This window comes from Miniopterus natalensis, chromosome 2 (assembly GCF_054644295.1).
Source record: "Miniopterus natalensis isolate mMinNat1 chromosome 2, mMinNat1.hap1, whole genome shotgun sequence".
Lineage (NCBI taxonomy): Eukaryota > Metazoa > Chordata > Mammalia > Chiroptera > Miniopteridae > Miniopterus > Miniopterus natalensis.
In genome coordinates, this window is record NC_142082.1 from 185312460 (window position 1) to 185332995 (window position 20536).

Here is a 20536-nt window from a genome sequence, read left to right on the forward strand (position 1 = left end):
GTGCCGCCTGCCATCCAGGTGGTGACGCCGCGCCAAGGTGAGCCTCGCCGACGGACCTTCGCCTAGTTCTCACGGAGCAGGCGCTGGGCGCGTCCGCCTCGGTGCCGGGCGTGGCTCAGCGCCAGACACCCAGCACCTGCCGCTGGGTGGGGACGGTCCTGGAAGTGAGGGGACGGGATTGGCACAGCTTCCCCCCCTCGGGGACACACAGCACACGGGCGCGGGAGACAGGCCTCGGCGCAGTTCGACGGGGGCTCCCCAGAGCTGGGCCCGGGGGGTGGGAACCGGAGGGGGTGCACCCTGCCCTCCTTGGCTACCCCATCGGCCTGATCGTCCAGAACAACAGATGCCTTATCGTCAAAGGTTACCGACCGGGGTTAAGTCTGCCAGTAGTTTTCCTTCTCTCTCTCTTTTCTATTCCTTTTTTTTAAAAAAATGTCCTATAGTTTTATATGCCCGGCTTGGTAGTTCTCATATTTTGGTGGCTAAATGTTTAATTACTAAGACTTAAAAATATCATTTCAGTAGTTCACATTTAAAAAAAAAAATACATTTTGTTGATTTCAGAGAGAGGAAGGGAGAGAGAGAGAAACGTCAGTGATGAAAGTCGTTGATCGGCTGCCTCCTGCAGGCCCCCAGCTGGGGATCGAGCCACAACCCGGGCCTGAGGCCTGACCGGGAATCGAACCCCGGTCGCCTGGGTCCCAGCTCGCTGCTCGACGCTGAGCCACGCCGGCCGGGCTGTGGGAGTTTCCGATTCACAGGCGGCAGCTCTGAGCTCTGACTTTTCAATTGGACAGACTCAGGAAACAGTGCCTTTGGGAGCCCGTGGGCCTTGGGCTGAGGAGGGAGTGGCCGGGCCACGGGGACCCTCACGCTTTCCCCGGAAGCAGGGACCGTGGCCGCGCCGTGAGTCCCGCCGCTGGCGCCCGGGCCTGGTCCTCTCCGCCCCGTGAGCCGCGGGCGTCCCTGTGACCGGCGCGGATGGGAAAGCTCTGGAAGCTGAACGTCGGCTTGTGCGCCTCCCGGGATGAGGGGCGGCTCGCCGGGCTTCCCGGGCTGCCGTGGCGAAGGCACCGAGGCCTGGACCGGCGCGGGCAGTGCCCCTGGCTGGCGGGCGCCGGGCAGCGCAGGCCCAGTGCGCTCAGGTGACGGCGTCAGTCTGGAGGTCACGGCTGTGGCCTCCGTGTTTGCGCAAGAGGCCGCCGGGCCAGCGCGGGAGAGACGCCTTGACTTTGTACCTGCGCCTGTTTGCTCGGCCCCGTAACGGGCCGCGGAGCGGGCGGCTTGGACACAGCCGTTCGTCCCGCGGCTCCGGCCGCCCGGAGGCCCAGATCCCCGAGCGGGGGCCTGATTCTCGGGGGCCTCTCCTCGCCGGGCTGTGGCGGCCGCCTGCCCGGTCCGCGTCCCGCCCGGTGTCTGAGTCCTGGTTTCCTCTTCCTGCAAGGACGCCAGTCGGCTTAGATTAGGGTCCACTCTGACGACCGCGCTCGATGGAGCCCCCGCCTGTTGTCTCCAAGTGCGGCCACATCGGAGGGGCCGGGGCTCCAGCACGTGGATTTGGGGGGCCCAGTCCAGCCCGTCCCGGTACCCACGGGGAGAGGGGCCTTTCGTTTGGGAGTTGACATTGTCTGGCTTTGTTGGGAACTCGCCTGTTCAGATTTTTTAAAAAACTGCTGCGGCGCAGTCTCCTTAGGAAAGACCGCGAGCGCTGCCCCGGGGGGGCCTGTGGCTCTGCGCCGGGCGCCTGTCCCTCCCGCTGTCCCCGCCACCGCCTGCGCCACCCCGGCCCGCTCGCTCCTAGAAGGGACCCGCCGGCGTTTCCCTCCTGGGGCCTCGGCATTTGCTGCCCGACTCGCTGGGGCTTTGTCCCCCGCCGACGTCTGCGCGGCTCGCTCCCTGGCTCCTCCAGCTCCTGGCTCCTGGTCAGCGAGGCCGCCCCTGGTCAGCGAGGCCGCCCCTGCCCGCCCGCGTGGAGCAGAGTCCATTTCCCGTCCACTCTCCCACCTCATTGCGTCACCATCCGACGCGCCAGACGTGTGTTTGTTTATTTGCTCACCGTCCGTGGCCCCACCAGGAGGGTGTCCCTGGGGAGCAGGGGACTTTGTGTCCACCGTGGCCGTGTCCGCCTGAGATCAGGTGGACCGAGCTCCGCACACGGTGTGACTAGTGACGAAGGACTGATTCCCGCCTGGTCGGCGACGGTGCCTAAACATTCTGTGTCGGAAGATTTTCATTTTTCTCCCCGGCCAGTGTGGCTCAGTGGTTAGAGCGTCACCCTACGCACCGGACGGTCACGGGTTCGATTCCCGGTCAAGGGCACGTACCTGGGTTGAAGGTTCAATCCCAGGCCCTGGTTGGGGTGCGTGCGGGAGGCGACCAGTCCATGTGTCTCCCCCGTGCCCATGTTTCCCTCCCTCCCTCCCTCTAAAACGCAATGGAGAAAATATCCTTGGGTGCGGATTAGCAACAACAAAAAGACTTTCATTTTCTTTTTTTGATATGTGTCTTTATTGATTTCAGAGAGAGGAAGGGAGAGAGAGAGAGAGAGAAACATCAATGATGAGAGTCATGGATCGGGTGCCTCCCGCATGCCCCCGACTGGGGATGGAGCCCACAGCCCGGGCCTGTGCCCTGACCGGGAATCGAACCCCCATCACCTGGATCCTAGGTCGACGCTCAACCGCTGAGCCCGCCCGGCCGGGCGAGACTTTCATTTCCTTGGTCTGCTCATCCAGACTCAAGCCAAGGCAAGATCGTCAACAATGTCAGTACTTTTTATTTTTTTATTAAAAATAAGTTTTTTATTGATTTCAGAGAAAGGAGGGGAGTGGGAGAGAGAGAAACATCAATGATGAGAGTCATGGATCGGGTGCCTCCTGCACTCCCCCAACTGGGGATCGAGCCCACAGCCCGGGCACGTGCCCTGACCGGGGAGTCGAACCCTGACCTCCAGGTTCATAGGTCGATGCTCAACCCCTGAGCCACAGCGCCCGGGCAACGACGTCAGTTTTTAGGTTGTCGATTCACGGACATCCTCATGAGTCAATGATGTTTTCGTGAGCGGGAGCCCGGCGTTCTTGTCGTTTTCACCGGTCCCCCCTCTCTCCTCCCAGCGGGTTGGCGCGCGGCTGTGTGACCAGGGCCATCGGGCCAGGATGGTGGACACGGAGAGCCCGATCTGCCCCCTCTTCCCGCTCGAGGCCGATGACCTGGACAGCCCGCTGTCGGAAGAGTTCCTGCAGGAAATGGGCAACATCCAGGAGATTTCTCAGTCCATCGGCGAGGACAGTTCCGGGAGCTTCAGCTTCACGGACTATCAGTACCTAGGGAGCGGCCCGGGCTCGGACGGGTCCGTCGTCACAGGTGAGTGCGCGGTCTCCTGGGAAGCCTGGCTTAGCAGCGTCTCCAGAGAGGACGGTTGGTCCCCTTTAGCGGGAGGAGCTCCCTCTTCCTGCGGCGGCGGCTTCCACACGAACAACTGCAAACCTGCTTTTGCCCAACCTGTAGTTCAAGCAGTGAGGATATTTTCTTTATAAGTATTTTTTTAGTTTTATTTTATTTATATATATACACATATACATATATATGTATATATATAGTAAAATATGTCTTTATTGATTTCAGAGAGAGGAAGGGAGAGGGAGAGAGAGAGAAACATGGATGTGAGAGCAGAACATCCATCGGCTGCCTCCTGCAGGCCCCTGACTGGGGATCGAGCCTGCAACCCGGGCATGAGCCCTGATGGGGAATCGAACCGCGATCTCCTGGATCCTAGGTCGATGCTCAACCGCTGAGCCACGCCGGCAGGGCCTGAGGATATTTTTTGCATTGATGTTTAGAGAGAGAGAAACATCGATGTGACGGAGACACATCGATTGGCTGCCTCCCACCCTCAGGGCCGGGGATCGGACCTGCAACCCAGGTAGGTGCCCTTGATGGGAATCGAACCCCCGGCCCTGCAGTGCGCAGGCCGACGCTCTTAACCGCTGAGCCACGCCGGCCAGGGCCCAGCCTGTATTCCTCGAAAGCAGAGATTCCTGTTGTAACGAAAGCGATTCCCTTTTAAACCTGGACGTGTGCGTGACCCGCCTGCCACCTCCTGCCTTAAGAGCGACAAGGCATGTGGAAGGAAAGCTCGGGGTCCACTCCGGTGGCCTGCGGCGTTGCCGGGGAAGAGGCATCGTGAAACGCTTCGTGTTCTGGGCGGCGTTGACGCCAGCCTGGTAGGACGCGCTCTAAGCGGCACCTCGTTTGCCGGGGCCTCCGTCCAGGCTGGACTCACGGGGCTTCCTGGCAGAAGCGGGTCCTGGGCTGGGACTGAAGAAAGGGGGTGTCGGTGAGCCAGGAGCGGCAGCCTGTGGGTGGGAACGAGGCGCGTGTGGTGGTCGACTCAGAGCGGGAAACAGGCCTCTGGGAGAGTCCAGGTCAAGGGCTGTAAGTCCCCCAACTTTATTTTTTTCTTTATCCAAGTGTTTCCTTTATTATCAGATATATGATAAGATCTGCCTCCCTGAGTAAGTTTACAAGAGTAAATGCACATTTATGGGGAAATTATTAAGTTTTCTTTTTTAATTCTTTTTTTATTTTTATTTTTGTTCAAAATATTACAGATGTGCCTTTTTCTCCCCAATGACCCGTTCCACCCCCCTCCAATTTTATTCTTCTTTTCTGAAGACATTTGAGTATCCTGGGTCCTTCCATTTTCCTATTAGTTTTAGAATCAGTACGTCGCTGCAGACCAAAGCCGCCTGCTGAGACTTGGATTGGGGTTGCGTTGAATCTATAGATCGACGTGGGGAGAACTGACGTCTTAACAGTATTGAGTCTTCTGAGCCATGAACTTTTTTCTCCATTTACTTTAGGCCTTTAGTTTCTCTCCGCAGTGTTTTGTGGTTTTTCCTGTACAGGCCTTTCACATTTTTTTGGTCAGATTCATTGCTAAGTGTTTCGTATTTTTTGATGTGATTGTAAAAGGTATTTTTCAAATTTCAATTTCTGATTACTCCTATTGATAAAAATACAATTGATTTATGAATATGGATCATGTATCCTGCACCCTTGTTAAACTGATTAGTTTTTTTAGGGTTTTCTGCACAGACGATGATGTCATCCATACATAAAGACAGTTTTACTGCTTCCTTTTCGAGCTGGATGCCTTTTATTTTTTTTCTTGTCTTATTACATTGGTCGCAACCTCCGGGACAACGCTGAATAGATGTGAAACATCCTCGCCTTGTTCCTGACCGTGAGGGAAAGCGTTCGGTCTTTCCCCGTAGGTGTGATGTTAGCTTAGTTTTTTATACATGCTCTTTATCAAGTTGAGCAGGTTCCCTTCTAATTCTAGTTTTCTGTGAGTTTTTATCTAGAATCGACGTTGGATTTTTTTCCAGTACTTTTCCTGCATCAACTAAAATAATCAGATTGTTTTTTCCTTGTCAGTGTTGTTCGTATAGTGAATTACATCCCTTGATTTTCAAAGGCGAAGACCACCTTGCATTCCCAGGATAAACCCTCCTTGGTCATCGTGTGTTACCCTCTTCAGATACTGTTGGATTTGACGTGCTGACGTCTTATTAAGAATTTTTGCATCCACGTACATGAGGTGTATTGTTTCTATTTTCTTTCCTTGTCGTCTTTGTCTGGCTTTGGTGTCAGATTAACGCTGGCCTCGTGGATGATTTAGGAAGCACCCCCTCCTCTTCTGTTTTCTTTAAGTGCTTCTGTAGAATTGATTTTATTTCTTCCTTAAATGCCGGTAGATTTTGCAGATGAAACAATGTTCTTTTTTTGTTTGTTTCTTCCCCAGTGTTGTTTCAATCTGTTTCATTTCGGGTAGTTTGTTTGGCTCTGTCTTCAAGTTTACTGTCTTCCTTCTGCAGTGTCCAATCTGCTCCTAATCCCATTCAGGGTATTTTCATATCAGACATTATAGTTTCCATCCCTGGAAGCACGACTGGCTTTTCACCTCCTCTCTCTACCTAACATGTTCGGTCTTTCATCTGGCTTCTTGAACATCTATAAATACAGTCATCATAACTTTTCAAATATCTTTTCTACAAAATCTATCATATGGGTTATTTCTGGGTCAGTTTCAGCTCGTTGATATTTCATTTTATGGGTCATATTTTCTGCTTCTTTGTGTGTTTTGTCATTTTTTTTATTGGATGTCATACAGTGTGAACTGTGTCGGTGATGAATATTTTTGTTTTCCTACAAATATTCTTGAGCTTTGTTCTAGGAGGCAGTTAAGTTCCTTGAAAAATATTTTGTCTTTTCAGGTCTTGTTTTTAAGCTTTGTATTGATTCTGGAGGTGATTTTTGCTCAACACTGAGGCAGAGCCCTTTTGAGTACTTTCCCAAATGCCCCACGAATTCTGAGACCCCACTGTGAGCGGTGGGACCCCGACACCATCCCGCCCCATGTGAGTCCCGGGTATTGTCCCCTCTAATCGTTGTAGGTTGCTTGGGGTCTCTTTTCTTTCAGGCTCTCTCGGCTGATAGAGCAAAGACATATTAACTCACGCATGTACACATACCCACAAACACTCCTCTACAGTAGCCGTCATATCTGTATTGAGGTAAACATGAGTTCCTATTGCTGTCTGCACCCTCCCACTCCAGCAGAGAGAAACCCAGCTCCCACCACCCACCGTTCATTGAATTAATTGTTCATGTCCAGGTACCTGTATAGTGGTTTCAGAATTGCCGACCCAGCCTCCGGTTGGTTACCGTATCGGCCAATGTACAGTGATTACATCAGTTCCTTTGCCTGTAGCCTCAGACCCCGCTTGTTTCCAGGGTTCGGCAGGCCGGCCCCACCTCGCCGTCGGTGAGCTTGTTTCATGCTCTGAACGCCGCTGGATTCTTCTGTGCATTCGGCCTTCCGTCCTGGGCTCCCAGACCTCCTGAGTCGTTTTATTTGCAACGTTGAGGTTCTCTCTGTAAAGTTCAGTGGATTTTGACAAGTGCGTAGTGTCACATTGTCACATGAATAGTTTCACATCCTCCAGAAACCCCCTGTGCTGCTGGTCTCCAGCCCTGCCTGGCCCACTCCCGCCCCAGCAACTGATCTTTTTTTTTTTTTCAATCCTCGCTCGAGGATATTTTTTCCCTTTGCTTTTCAGAGAGAGTGGAAAGAGGAGAAAGAGAAACATGGATGAGAGAGAGACGCATCGATCGGTCGCCTCCCACATGCACCCTGACTGGGGCGGGGGATCGAGCCTGCCACCTGCCCTTGGCTGGAATCAAACCTGGGACCCTTCAGTCCTCAGCCTGACGCTCTAACCACAGAGCCAAACCGGCCCAGGTGCAGCTGATCTCTTTACTATCTCTGCAGTCCTGCTTTTTCCAGAACGTCGGGTCTTCGGAATCACACGGTGCGCGGCCTTTCCGCCTGGCTCTTCGCTCTCCACTCACCGCTGAAGGGGCGCCTGGGCTGCTTCTCATTTGCGCAGTTAAATAAAGCTGCTGTGAACAAACGTTCACGTCTGGCTTTCGTGCGGACGAAAGTTTTCAGGTCACTTGGGTGAATCCCTAGGAGTGGAAATCCTGTAAGACGCCCGCTTACAAGAAACTGCCAGGCTGTCTGTCAACGTGGCTGAGCCTGTCGCAGGCCCGTCAGCAGCGGGGGAGTGCCCGCGGCTCCCCATCCGCACCAGCAGTCGGTGTGGTCAGTGTTTTGGATTTTGGCCATCCTGATGGGTGTTCGTGATGTCTCTCTGTGGTTTTAATTCGCGGTGTCCTAACAATCGGCGACGCGGCCCATCTTTTATATGCTTGCTTCTGACCCGTGTGTCTTCTCTAGTGAGATGTCCGTTCAGACCTTTGCCCATTTTTTTAAGTTGAGTCGTTTGTCTTGTTATTGTTGAATTTTAAGTCTTCTTTGTATATTTGGGTTATAAATCTTTTATCAGATGGCTGTGTTTTGCAGATATTTCCTCCCGGTCTGTGGCTTGTCTTTTGATTTTCTTATCAGTGTCTTTTGCAGAGCAGAAGTTTTAATTTTAAGAGAGTCCAACTTATTTTTTTCTTTCGTGGATTATGGTTTTGGCATGGCCCATGTGGATTTAAAAAATTTTTTTTAAATATGTTTTTATTGATTTCAGAGAGAGGAAGGGAGAGGGGGAGGGAGAGAGAAACATTGATGAGAGAGATCAATCAGCTGCCTCCTGCACGCCCCCTACTGAGGACTGAGCCCGAAACCTGGGCCTGTGCCCTGACCGGGAATCGAACCAGCGACCTCTTGGTGCATGAGACGATGCCCCGCCAGCTGAGCCACACCGGCCGGGTGTCCACGTGGGTTCTGGTGCCATTTACTGAGTTAACAATTGCGGAAGAGCTGGAAGGAAGCAGACAAAGTGGCAAGTCCTGTAGGAAGTGTCAAGTGCGGGGGCTTGGGGAGCCCATGGGTGGGGGGTCTGTGAGACAGCCAGGCCTGTGGGCCCAGAACCCAGCAGCTCAGCAGGCGTGTCAGCTGTGCCAGCTCAACAGCAGCCACAGGGGCACAGAAGGGGGTGAGACAGCCCAGGACAGGGACCGACAGGCTTGGAGCCCCGCCACCGGCCGCTGCCTCCCATGTGCAATCATATCCTCATAGGCCCGACTGAGACACAGACTGGGGGTGCTTTGAAAATTCATCAGTCATGCCCTGGCCGGTGTGGTTCACTCAGACGCACCCAAAGTTCTCAGGTTCGATTCCCGGTCAGGGCCCGTACCCAGGTTGCAGGCTTGATTCCAGGGAGGGGGTGTGGGAGGCAGCTGATGGATGCCTCACACACCAGGGGTTCTCTCTCCTTTCCCTCTTCTCTCAGATGCCCAGCAGTGGGCATGGAATACTATGCAGCTGTGAAACAGTCACACCGTGGAATACTATGCAGCTGTGAAAAAGAGGGACCCCTTGCCCTACGAGACAGCAGGAGGGACCCGGAGAGGATTATGCTGAGTGAAATAAGCCAGGCAGAGAAAGACAAGTGTCACATGATCTCACTCATAGGTGGAACCTAATGAACAAAATAAACTGATAAACAAATAGATCCAGAGACAGAGAAGCACGGAGCAGACTGAGGGGTCTCAGGGGGAAGGGGGTGGGCGGGGAGAGGTTAACCTAAGAACTTACATGCATATGTGCATAACCCACGGACACACAGCAGTGCGGAGAAGGCCTGGGGGTGGGGGAGATGCCGGGTGGAGGGGTCAGCGGGGAACCAAAGAGGACATTGTAATACTTTCAACAATAAAGATAAATTTAAAAAAAAAAAGATTCAAAAAAAACAAAAAATAAAACCAATAAAAACATTAAATAAAAAATGAAATAACATTCACCCGTCTTTCCTGCCTGTCCTCAGACACCCTCTCGCCGGCCTCCAGTCCCTCGTCGGTCACCTGCCCCGTGGTCCCCGGCAGCGCCGACGAGCCCTCCAGCACAGCGCTGAACATCGAGTGCAGGATCTGCGGGGACAAAGCCTCCGGCTACCACTACGGGGTTCACGCGTGCGAGGGCTGCAAGGTACGCTGGGCCCCGGGGGCGGAGACGGGTGGCCTGCGTCGGGGACTACGAGGGTTCCTTTTATTTTTATACCGAGATGTTTGTCATTGCAAAGACCTGCGGAAAGCCGTAGGTACGAAACCGGCCTGAGCAGCCGGTGAACTTCTCTCTCCAGAGCGTCTCTGGCGCCTCGCCGGCTGGGCTCTGTAAATGCCTCGGAGAAGGGTGTTCTTTCTTCTTAAAAAAATGTGTTTTTATTGATTTTCTAGAGAAAGGAAGGGAGAGGGAGAGAGAGAAACATGGGTGAGAGAAAATCATCAGTCGGCTGCCTCCCGCACACCCTCTGCTGGGGCTCGAGCCCAGGATTGGGGCAGGTGCCCCGACCAGGAGTTGAGCTGGTGACCTTTGGCGCATGAGGTGACGCTTAACCGTAGAGCCGCACTGGCCGGGTGAGAAATGCGTGTTTTAAAGGCAAATACACCACGTCCAGGGTGATCCCTTCGTTTGGATACGAGGTCAGAGCGCGTAGGCCCCTCGCTCCCTCACTAGGACGTCGGGGGGCTGTGGTTCCCGCGGCGATCAGACGTACCGTGTCGGGATCAGCACCCCGCAGCACGTGCCGGGTGACGCCCAGGCCGGCGCTGCTCCCCACCCCTGACACCCCTTCCTGGGTGTCGGGCGTCTCTCCACCCCAACCACGGGCACCCTGGTGTCCTCGCTCTCCTGCCAGCTCAGCCAGACCCTCGTGCGTGGCCCAGAGCAGCAGGTCAGGGGGTGCCCATGTCTGCAGCATCCTGCCCCCTGGGTCCCGGGCCCCCCTGACTTCCCAGCATGACAGTAAGAGGGGCCCCCTCCCGACACCCCGCAGCTCCCGCTGCACTGCATCCTCTTAGAATTACGTGCACCTCCCGGGCTCTGCAGCTCACGTCCGGGGGACTCAGGAGAACTGGTCGATTCCCGGTCAGGGCACATGCCCGGGTTGCGGCTCGATCCCTAGTCAGGGGCGTGCAGGAGGCAGCCGGTCCGTGACTCTCTCATCATTGACGTGTCTCTCTCTTTCCCTTCCTCTCTCTGAAATTAAAAAAATAAATAAAAGAAACGTGACTAAAACAGTGACGTTGGTTAACGTCCGAAGTCCCTTTCCTTTGCGTACGCTGATGTGATCACTAACTTTTGGAATATGCCACAGCCTCTAGTGGTGCCCTGCACACTCTGCATGCTCCAGGCACCCACATGGGCTGGACTGTGCACAGGTGGGACGGGCCCGTGGGCCACCTGGTGCACAGGTAGGACGGGCCACGTGGGCCGCGTGGTGCACAGGTAGGACGGGCCCGTGGGCCAGCCCAGTGCACAGGTAGGATGGGCCACGTGGGCCGCGTGGTGCACAGGTAGGACGGGCCCGTGGGCCACCTGGTGCACAGGTAGGACGGGCCCGTGGGCCACCTGGTGCACAGGTAGGACGGGCCCGTGGGCCACCTGGTGCACAGGTAGGACGGGCCCGTGGGCCACCTGGTGCACAGGTAGGATGGGCCACGTGGGCCGCGTGGTGCACAGGTAGGACGGGCCACGTGGGCCGCGTGGTGCACAGGTAGGACGGGCCCGTGGGCCAGCCCAGTGCACAGGTAGGATGGGCCACGTGGGCCGCGTGGTGCACAGGTAGGACGGGCCACGTGGGCCAGCCTGGTGCACAGGTAGGACGGGCCACGTGGGCCAGCCTGGTGCACAGGTAGGATGGGCCACGTGGGCCGCGTGGTGCACAGTTAGGACGGGCCCCGTGGGCCACCTGGTGCACAGGTAGGACGGGCCCGTGAGCCAGGTGTCTCTGCATCCTGACCTTTACCATCCTCTCTTACCCTTTCCCATAATCTCACACGCCCTTTGCCACCCTGCTCTCCACACCTAGATAACCAATCAAATGGGGATACGGCCTCCTCCCTCGTTCCCCGGGGAACTGTGGTCCCCTCGCCTATGGCCCGCCCGACCCTCAGGCAGACGCGAAGCCCGGCGGGACGTAGAGAGAGGAAGGGCCCCGGTGCCAGCGCGAACCGCTTCCCAGCCTTTCTAACATGCGCCTTCAGAAAGCTGCTTATAAACTATTACTTTTGTTCAGAGATTTTAAATAAAATTTTAGTTTTAAGTATAAAGTCGTTACTGGAGAAAGTTTAAGATGCTTTTATAAAGCAGGAAAATTCTTTATGTAGAGCTGGCTTCCCTTTATCATATTTTATTATAATTTTTGTCTTTCAGGGAGTTAACGTTCTCTTACAAAAATCCGTAGAAAGTTTTTAGTCACGAATACGGTTATGTGACGAGAGGGAAAAGTTAAATCTGTGTAAATTTTATTAGGACTGAGCTCCTCTCCGGGAGATGACGGTCGTGTCCTCCAGGCCGGATGGGGACACTTGGGAATTACTTTGGATTCGGCCTCGATTTCTTGTCTCTAATTTTACATATATTGAAATTTAAATTTTTCAATTCGTCCCAATTCGATCAGACCTTTCAGAACTGTTTCTCTAAAGTTAGCTCATCTTAAAGGAGATAATAAATGAACAGCAAGCAGGGTGAACAGCCCGGCCAGCGTGGCTCAGCGGCTGAGCGTCAACCCACGAACCAGGAGGTCGCGGTTCGATTCCCGGTCAGGGCGCAGGCCCGGGGTGCGGCTCGATCCCCAGTCGGGGGCCTGCAGGAGGCAGCCCATCAGTGACTCTCTCATCATTGATGTTTCCATCTTTCTCTCCCTCTCCCTTCCTCTCTCTGAAATTAAAAAAAATAAATTAATTAATTAAAAAAAGTGACTGAAACAGTGACTCTGTGAATACTCCCCGCGCAGGGCTTCTTCCGGCGAACCATTCGACTGAAGCTGGTCTATGACAAGTGCGACCGTAGCTGCAAGATTCAGAAAAAGAACCGTAACAAGTGCCAGTACTGTCGCTTCCACAAGTGCCTTTCAGTTGGGATGTCCCATAACGGTAGGTAAGGTTGTCTCTCGCATTTTCCCAGCCCGTGCCTCAGTTTCCCTTCCTCGTCTGCTCAGAACAGACCGTATTTGGAACGAAGGTGCTGTGGTATTTAATACCCACGTCATTCTATAACCATAGTAACCTAAAAAAATAAGAATCTCGGATAGCTGAGACTCGGCCCAGCACTGGAATTACTGTTAGAAACTTCAGACGGTAAGACTCGGATACAAGATTTTTTTAAATCTCTATATTTTTTTATTGGATATAAGATTTTTTTTTTTTAATGTTTTTATTGATTTTTAGAGAGAGAGGAAGGGAGAAGAATAGGAAGAGAAATATCACCGATCGGCTGCCTCCTGCACGGCCCTTACTGGGGATTGAGCCTGAAACCCAGGCATGTGCCCCAACCGGGAATCGAACCTGTGACCTCTTGGTTCTGGGCGCATTGCTCAACCACTGAGCCGCACAGGCCAGGTGCTGATACAAGGTTTTAAAACCAGTTGTACACCACTGGGCTGTTGTGGTGTTTATATCATACCCGGCAAGCACGTGCCATTTTAAGCATCTTACCCCGTCCTGAATTTAATTGCGTTCAATCATACCCTGATTTTAGAACATGCCGATTATTGCGCAAAGGTGAATTTAAAATAACGACTGCACAAAAGTTGCATGTCTACTTTCTGCAAAAAAAAGACTAGGTTTGCTATGAGCTCACTCTGAGGCTCCCTGTCGCCTCCTTGGCCGAAATGCGCCATCAGGCGCCAGCCCCAGTCCCACCAGTGAAATGACTCATTAGCCCGGCTGCCTTTGGGAAGGCCCAGGACGTGTGGAGCTGGAGTCTCACCTTCCTCCCCAAAGTAGGACGTCGCGTGGGACGCGAGGCAGGTTGGCCTCACCTCTGCGTTTCGTTCAGAGCTTGACTCCTGCCCCCGCGTCCCGCGCCGGGGTCGGCCCGGTTCACGCTCCTTGTTCACTTGTTTACCCCCCCCTTATCCCGTTTCTCCCCCCACCGCACCCCCAGCAATTCGCTTTGGACGGATGCCAAGATCCGAAAAAGCAAAACTGAAAGCGGAGATCCTCACATGCGAACACGACGTAGACGATTCCGAAACCGCGGATCTCAAGTCCCTGGCCAAGAGGATCTACGAGGCCTACCTGAAGAACTTCAACATGAACAAGGTCAAGGCCCGGGTCATCCTCGCCGGCAAGGCCAGCAACAACCCAGTAGGTGTCCTCGAGTGCGAGTCCCGGGTGTTCCCTTGGCAGCCCGGCAGCTAGCGTGGGGGGTGTGTGTGAGAAAACAGGTGTGAATGCTGGGAAGATACTGTGTATCCCCGAGGCAACCGGGCCACAGTGGGATGGATACATTTCATCCAGAGATGCTAAAATGTAGCTTAACAACAGCTCCCATCTTGTGGGTTTGATCTACCTCAAAGCTCCTGGGGACCAAGCTATTAAAATGAGTAATTTACACACACACACATGCACACACACACGCGCGCGCACACACACGCACATGCACATACACACATATATACATGCATACACACACATGCACACATACACATGCACAGACACACATACACGCGAGCACACACATACACATACACACAACCTAGTTAATAGCTACCAGATTCTAGGGTCGTTTCTGAAGTGCATTTTTTTGTATATCTTTATTGATTTCAGAGAGGAAGGGAGAGGGAGAGAGAGAAACGTCAATGATGAGAGTCATCGATCGGCTGCCTCCTGCACGCCCCCCACTAGGGATCAAGCCCGCAACCCGGGCATGTGCCCCGACCGGGAATCGAACTGCAATCTCCTGGATCCTAGGTCGACGCCCAATCGCTGAGCCACGCCGGCCTGGCCTGAAGTGCATTTTTAAAAAAATCCCCATTTTAATGCCAGAAAATGAAACCATTCACTCTCCACTCAAAACGCGCTCTTGCTCCCTTTCTCCCCAAACTGCGGCCTCCTCTTTGACCCCCGCCCCCTGCGCGCACGCTTTCCTCAGGGAGAAGGCAGTGACACCGAGGGCTTAGAAAGGGCGATTCCTTCACAGAAACTTGACTGTCTTTTTGGACAGCTCTGGACCTCTCAAGAGCGTCAGTGAGTGCCCCTTGGGGCCCCCGCACCCCGTCGCCTGGCAGCCTAGCCTCGTCCCGCCCCCACCCCACCCGTAACCAAGTCCGTCTGCATCGCAGAACTAATCTCGGAGCTGCCTCCCAAGAGCCGGGCGGCCGAGGTTGGCAGATAAAGACATTTGGCATTTTCCTCCGAGCCCGGTGAACCGGGTTTCATTTGCGCTAATGAGTAGCTTGAAACAGTCCTTACTGGGAATTACGAGCTGGGATTTTTAGTCGCAGGAAAATAAAGCATTTCACAAGCTCCTTACTTTCATGAACAGACCAACCTCTTTTTTAACTGAGTCTTAATTCTTCAGTGAATTCTCCAATGAAATAGGCTGAGACATTTTAGGAGAGTTCAGCAAACTCTGTTAAACTGGTGAAGCCACACCCGCGCCGGGCAGCCCGGAGGCCTGAGCAAATTAGACCCTCTTTGGGTCATAGGGGTTAAAGCAAAGTAACCTTTTTTTTTTTTTTTAATTTAATTTTAGAGAGGAAGGGGGAGAGAGATGGGTTTGTTGTTCCACCATCCACACAGTCATTGGTTGCTTCTTACATGTGCCCCGACCTGAGACTGAGCCCGCAGCCTTGGAGCATTGGGATGACACTTAACCAACTGAGCCACCGGCCAGGGCTGACCTTTTAACTTTGAATTTCTATCCTGGGAGCAGTTGGTAAGTGCAGCCCAAAATCTGAGTGACCGAAAATTCTGATCTCTTTCAGATCTTTTTGGATCTTTCTGAGATTTTTTTTTTTCTCCCTTGGACTTTCAAAATTTAAAGCAAACTTACAAGTCATCTTTACTCTGTTTTTTTAAATGTTTTTATTGATTTTAGAGAGACAGAGGAAGGGGGAGGGAGAGAAACATCGACCAGCTGCCTCCTGCATGCCCCCTCCTGGGGCTCGAGCCCCAACCCGGGCACAGGCCCTGACCAGGAATCGGCAACCTCTCAGTGCCTGGGATGTGCCCGGATGCTCAGCCACCGAGCCACCCTGCCCAGGGCCCATCTTTACTCTTAACCAAACGCTCTTGTTGAATATTAATCTGACTCCCATGGAGTGTCCCGGGAGGCCCGGGAGGCCCGGGAGATCCACGAGCCTCAGAAGGAGCCCAGCACCCTCGGCCAGAGCCGATGACGTCCGGGCAGCTGGTTCCCCTCAGAGGAGAAGCTGTCCTTTGCTCTGAGGAGATAAGTAATGGGCCGTGGTCTGGGGCTGGGCTTCACTGTATCGGAAAAACGGGATTTGGTGTGCTGCTGGAGCGGTGCCTGCCCCCCAGCCTGCGGACCACACGTCCACCGCCCCTCGCTGCCTGGGGGTCGCGGTTTGCTCCGGGCCAGGCTCACTTCCCACACTCATGCACACTTGTGCGTGCTCACTCATTACTCGCACATGCACACATCACACTCATGAACTCCCATGCACACACGCACACATGTGCTCACACATGCACCCGTGCACTCACGCATGCACCCGTGCACGCTCACACATACATACACACACACGCACGCATCCGTGCGCGCACGCACCAGTGCACACTCACACATACATACACACACACATATCCATGCGCACACACACCAGTGCACACTCACACATACATTCACACATGCACCCGTGCACACTCACACATACACACTCACGCATGCACCCGTGCACACTCACACATACACATTCACGCATGCACCCGTGCACACTCACACATACACATTCACACATGCACCCGTGCACACTCACACATACACACTCACGCATGCACCCGTGCACACTCACACATACACATTCACACATGCACCCGTGCACACTCACACATACACTCACGCATGCACCCGTGCACACTCACACATACACATTCACACATGCACCCGTGCACACTCACACATACACATTCACACATGCACCCATGCACTCTCACACATACACATTCACACATGCACCCGTGCACTCTCACACATACACACACATGCACCCGTGCACTCTCACACATACACACTCACACATGCACCCGTGCAGTCTCACACATACACACTCACACATGCACCCGTGCACACTCACATACACACTCACACATGCACCCGTGCACACTCATACACACACATGCACCCGTGCACTCTCACACATACACACTCACACATGCACCCGTGCACTCTCACACATACACACTCACACATGCACCCGTGCACACTCACACATACACACTCACACATGCACCCGTGCACACTCATACACACACATGCACCCGTGCACTCTCACACATACACACTCACACATGCACCCGTGCACTCTCACACATACACACTCACACATGCACCCGTGCACTCTCACACATACACACACATGCACCCGTGCACACTCATACACATGCACCCGTGCACTCTCACACATACACACTCACACATGCACCCGTGCACTCTCACACATACACACTCACACATGCACCCGTGCACACTCATACACATGCACCCATGCACTCTCACACATACACACTCACACATGCACCCGTGCACACTCATACACACACATGCACCCGTGCACTCTCACACACACACTCACACATGCACCCGTGCACTCTCACACATACACACTCACACATGCACCCGTGCACTCTCACACATACACACTCACACATGCACCCGTGCACTCTCACACATACACATTCACACATGCACCCGTGCACTCACACATACACACTCACACATGCACCCGTGCACTCTCACACATACACACTCACACATGCACCTGTGCACTCTCACACATACACATTCACACATGCACCCGTGCACTCTCACACATACACACTCACACATGCACCCGTGCACTCTCACACATACACATTCACACATGCACCCGTGCACTCTCACACATACACACTCACACACGCACACTCACCCTCAGTCTTCGCTGCCTCTGGCTTTGGGAGCTACCTCATCTCTGAGAAATGGGTGCCGGTTACTCAGTTAAAACAGCAACACGTTTGCACTGACCATTGAGACTTTAGCGACTCAGAATATAAGGTGAAACCTAAGTCGTCCTGCTCTTTAAATCTAACAAACGTGCCAGGACTTTATTCCACTTAAATGAGGGGACAGCGTGTGTTTATTTCAGGGATTCCCATATTGCTCAACGTTGTCAGGAACTGTCTTTAGAGTCTTTAAATATTTTTAGTTACAAAAAATGTTTATCCTCTGAAACTGAAATTGAATTTTAGACAAAACCATGAGTGGTTTGCAGCCAGCCTGGTGTGCAAACGGAGTCACACGGAGCCAAATGTCTTGTTTGGGGTTCGGGGGGGGGGGGGGAGAAATTAAGCAAAGAAACTAACTTCCCCCGTGTGGCCGAGAACAGGCCCTAAAACTAGCTGCGGGAGGAGTTCCCGCGTTGTCCTCGACAGCTCGGGCCTCCAGACGGGACTCCTGGCACCTCCAGGGCTCGCGCCGCCCCTTAGACGAGCCGCCTGGCGCCACCCGGGGCTTCCTCCTGCGCGCGGTGGAAATATTCTGTGTACAGCTTAAGTTGTCTTTGGATTGAAAAATGGGCTTAATATTTTATACTGTTTCATAGAAACGTGTGGGAAAACCCAACCCCATGTTCATTAAATAATTTCATCCAGAGCAATTCCACCGACTTTTTCTAAATTCTCGAGTGTTTCCTAAAAGGGGGCACTGCCTGATTTTTTATAGAAGATGCCGTGAAGCTGTGTCGTGGAGGTGGGTGGTTATGAGCGACACTGTAGCTCACAGGGCGGCGGTGACGCGGGCAGAGGTGGCGTGTCGGCTGGCAGCCTGCTGGGCCCTGGGCGGGCGCCCTCGGGGGACACCGGGCAGCTTTCCGCCTCACGCTGTGTCGGTCCCGACCACACGCTTTGCTCACGCGTTTGCAGTGACCACCGGCCGTGTCCGGTGTGTGCGTGTTCAGGCTTGAGCGCAAAGGGCACGTTCCAAAGTGAATTATCAGCTGCACAGATTTTTTTTTTAAACAGTCCTATCACGAATGTTTATCGTTTCATTCTGGCAAATTTTCAAGCGTTTTAGCTACAGCTTCTCTCTAGATTGGACTCATGTTGGCTTCTTCAAGCCCCCCCGCTTGGTCCGAATTCAGATGGCTTCCAAATTTGCCCGTTAGTGAGGCCTGCCTTCTCAGACCCAAGCGATGATTTGATGAAAGGGAAATGAAGTACTTGCTCCCTCTCAGCCCCCCTTTGTGAGAGCGTGTTTCCCGTAACGCTCGTCCGGGGCCAGCCCCGTGGGCAGGAGGCCTTTCCCCGGCCTGCTCAGGAGGCCGCGTGGGGTGCAAGCTCGGCGGCTGCTGTCCTGAGATTCTTAACCGTTTTCGAGCAAAGGGCTCCCTGCGTGCCTTTTGCACGGGGCCTTGTGCAAGTCCTGCATCTGTAATCAGACTGTGGGAACCATGCTCGCCCGGCCGGGTGTGTGGAAGACCCGCAGCCCACGCTCAGGTCACAGACTCTGGGAGGCCCTGTTTCCTTCAACTCACGGTTTCTTGGAACTCTTTTTTTTAAAACAAAACAAAACGTTTTTTTACCCCTGCTGAACACACTTTAAGAAGCCAGGGATTTGAACAAAGTCGAGGCGGCCTGATAGTCTGTTTTCTGGAATTGGGGGATCCTGCAGATGTCAGCGCCTTAGCCTGAGCCCCGACTTCCTGTGCCGCGGGACTGCCCCCGTGTTTTTACTACACGGCGGTCTGGCTGCCTGCACGGTCTCTGGAGAGAGGCCGCTCTCGTCTCCCCGCGTCACACTGAGATGCACAGGAATTTGGCTTTAGATTTCGTTGCAGAATGTTCCCGCCCATTCAGAGTAACTTTGAAAACATCCCCCTGCCTCAGATGTGGACTCGGGTTATTTTTCCCAGCACTGCATCGCACATTCTCAATTCCGTAAGCGTCTCAAAGGCGGCCCGTCGGGGGGTCCTGGCACACCCACCCTCCTGTGCCCGCAGGTGGTTTTGTGCTGCGGCTTCTCGGATGCTCTGTGGCCCAGACATAGGGGCCGCGTCCGGCCATGGTCCAGATGCCTGTGGCATTGCATGTGGCCCCCGGGCGGTGATCTTTAAAGTTGTAGGCTGCTCGCGTGCTCTGTTTATATCTTTGGCCGACGGTGGCCCGGCCACTCGCACCGCTCTGCACACACGTCCGGCGGTGATTCTGCCCGGTGCGGGAGCTCATGGCCGCTCTCCCGCACCCTCCCAGACAGGTGCGCCCTTCGGGGCAGGCTGCTTTCAGGTTACAGGGCCCGCATCTCCTCTTTCCTCCGGTAAGCCTTGATGAAGGGCAGGGCCAGTGGGGACATGCAGCCGGCTGCCACGGGGCTTGGCGCCTGTTCCAGAACTTGAGCTCTGATGTGAAGGCGCCAGGCCCACGCATGGGAAACGGGTTCTCCAAGGCTTTCTGGTTACCCCCCGGGCAAGGCTCTAACATGCCCGAGTGCTTATTTCTACGTAAACACCAGCTTTCCGAGTCGTATATACTTACAACCCAGATTTATTCATTCCACAGTCAGCGTTGCCCCGGCCGGCGTGGCTCAGTGGTTAGAGCTGCGCCCCTGATGGTCCCAGGTTCAATTCCTGGCCAAGGGCCCGTACCTGGGTTGCAGGTTCAGTCTCCGCCACCGGCCAGGGCACGTGCAGGAGGCAACCCGTCCTCACTTTTAGGGTGAAGAGGAAAGAAACAGAAACAACAGTCAGTGTTAAGTATAATTACCTGTTAAAGTTCATAAAATGGTAAAATTAAGAACTATAAGGCTGCTACAGTAGTTAGGTGTTTGGAGAATATTATAATAAAATGGTAAAAGCGCTTTGCTAATTTATCTCGTCGGCTCTGTTGCCGAGATCAGTGCTTCACTGTCTCAGCAGCAAAATCCCTGCCCCGCCCCCCAGGGTCCGGCGGGGACTGAATGTCCTGCCGGCCTCGGCTGTGAGCGCTGTCGAGGTCCCCTTGCCCCGCGGATGCC

At 53.8% G+C, this 20536-nt stretch overlaps 1 protein-coding gene across 2 annotated transcripts in view; it reads left to right on the forward strand.

Annotated features, from left to right (window-relative positions):
- The window catches only part of PPARA (peroxisome proliferator activated receptor alpha), a 48676-nt gene that overhangs the window by 22813 nt on the left and 5327 nt on the right, over positions 1–20536 (forward strand). The window contains exons 2-5 of one of the 2 annotated variants that reach the window (XM_087814980.1): positions 3117–3366; positions 9348–9508; positions 12318–12460; positions 13469–13671. In XM_087814980.1, the coding sequence (XP_087671106.1) occupies positions 3159–3366; positions 9348–9508; positions 12318–12460; positions 13469–13671 (715 nt within the window). In that variant the 5' untranslated portion in view covers positions 3117–3158. The remainder of the gene's footprint in view (positions 1–3116; positions 3367–9347; positions 9509–12317; positions 12461–13468; positions 13672–20536) is intronic. The other variant, XM_087814981.1, reaches the window with a different exon arrangement.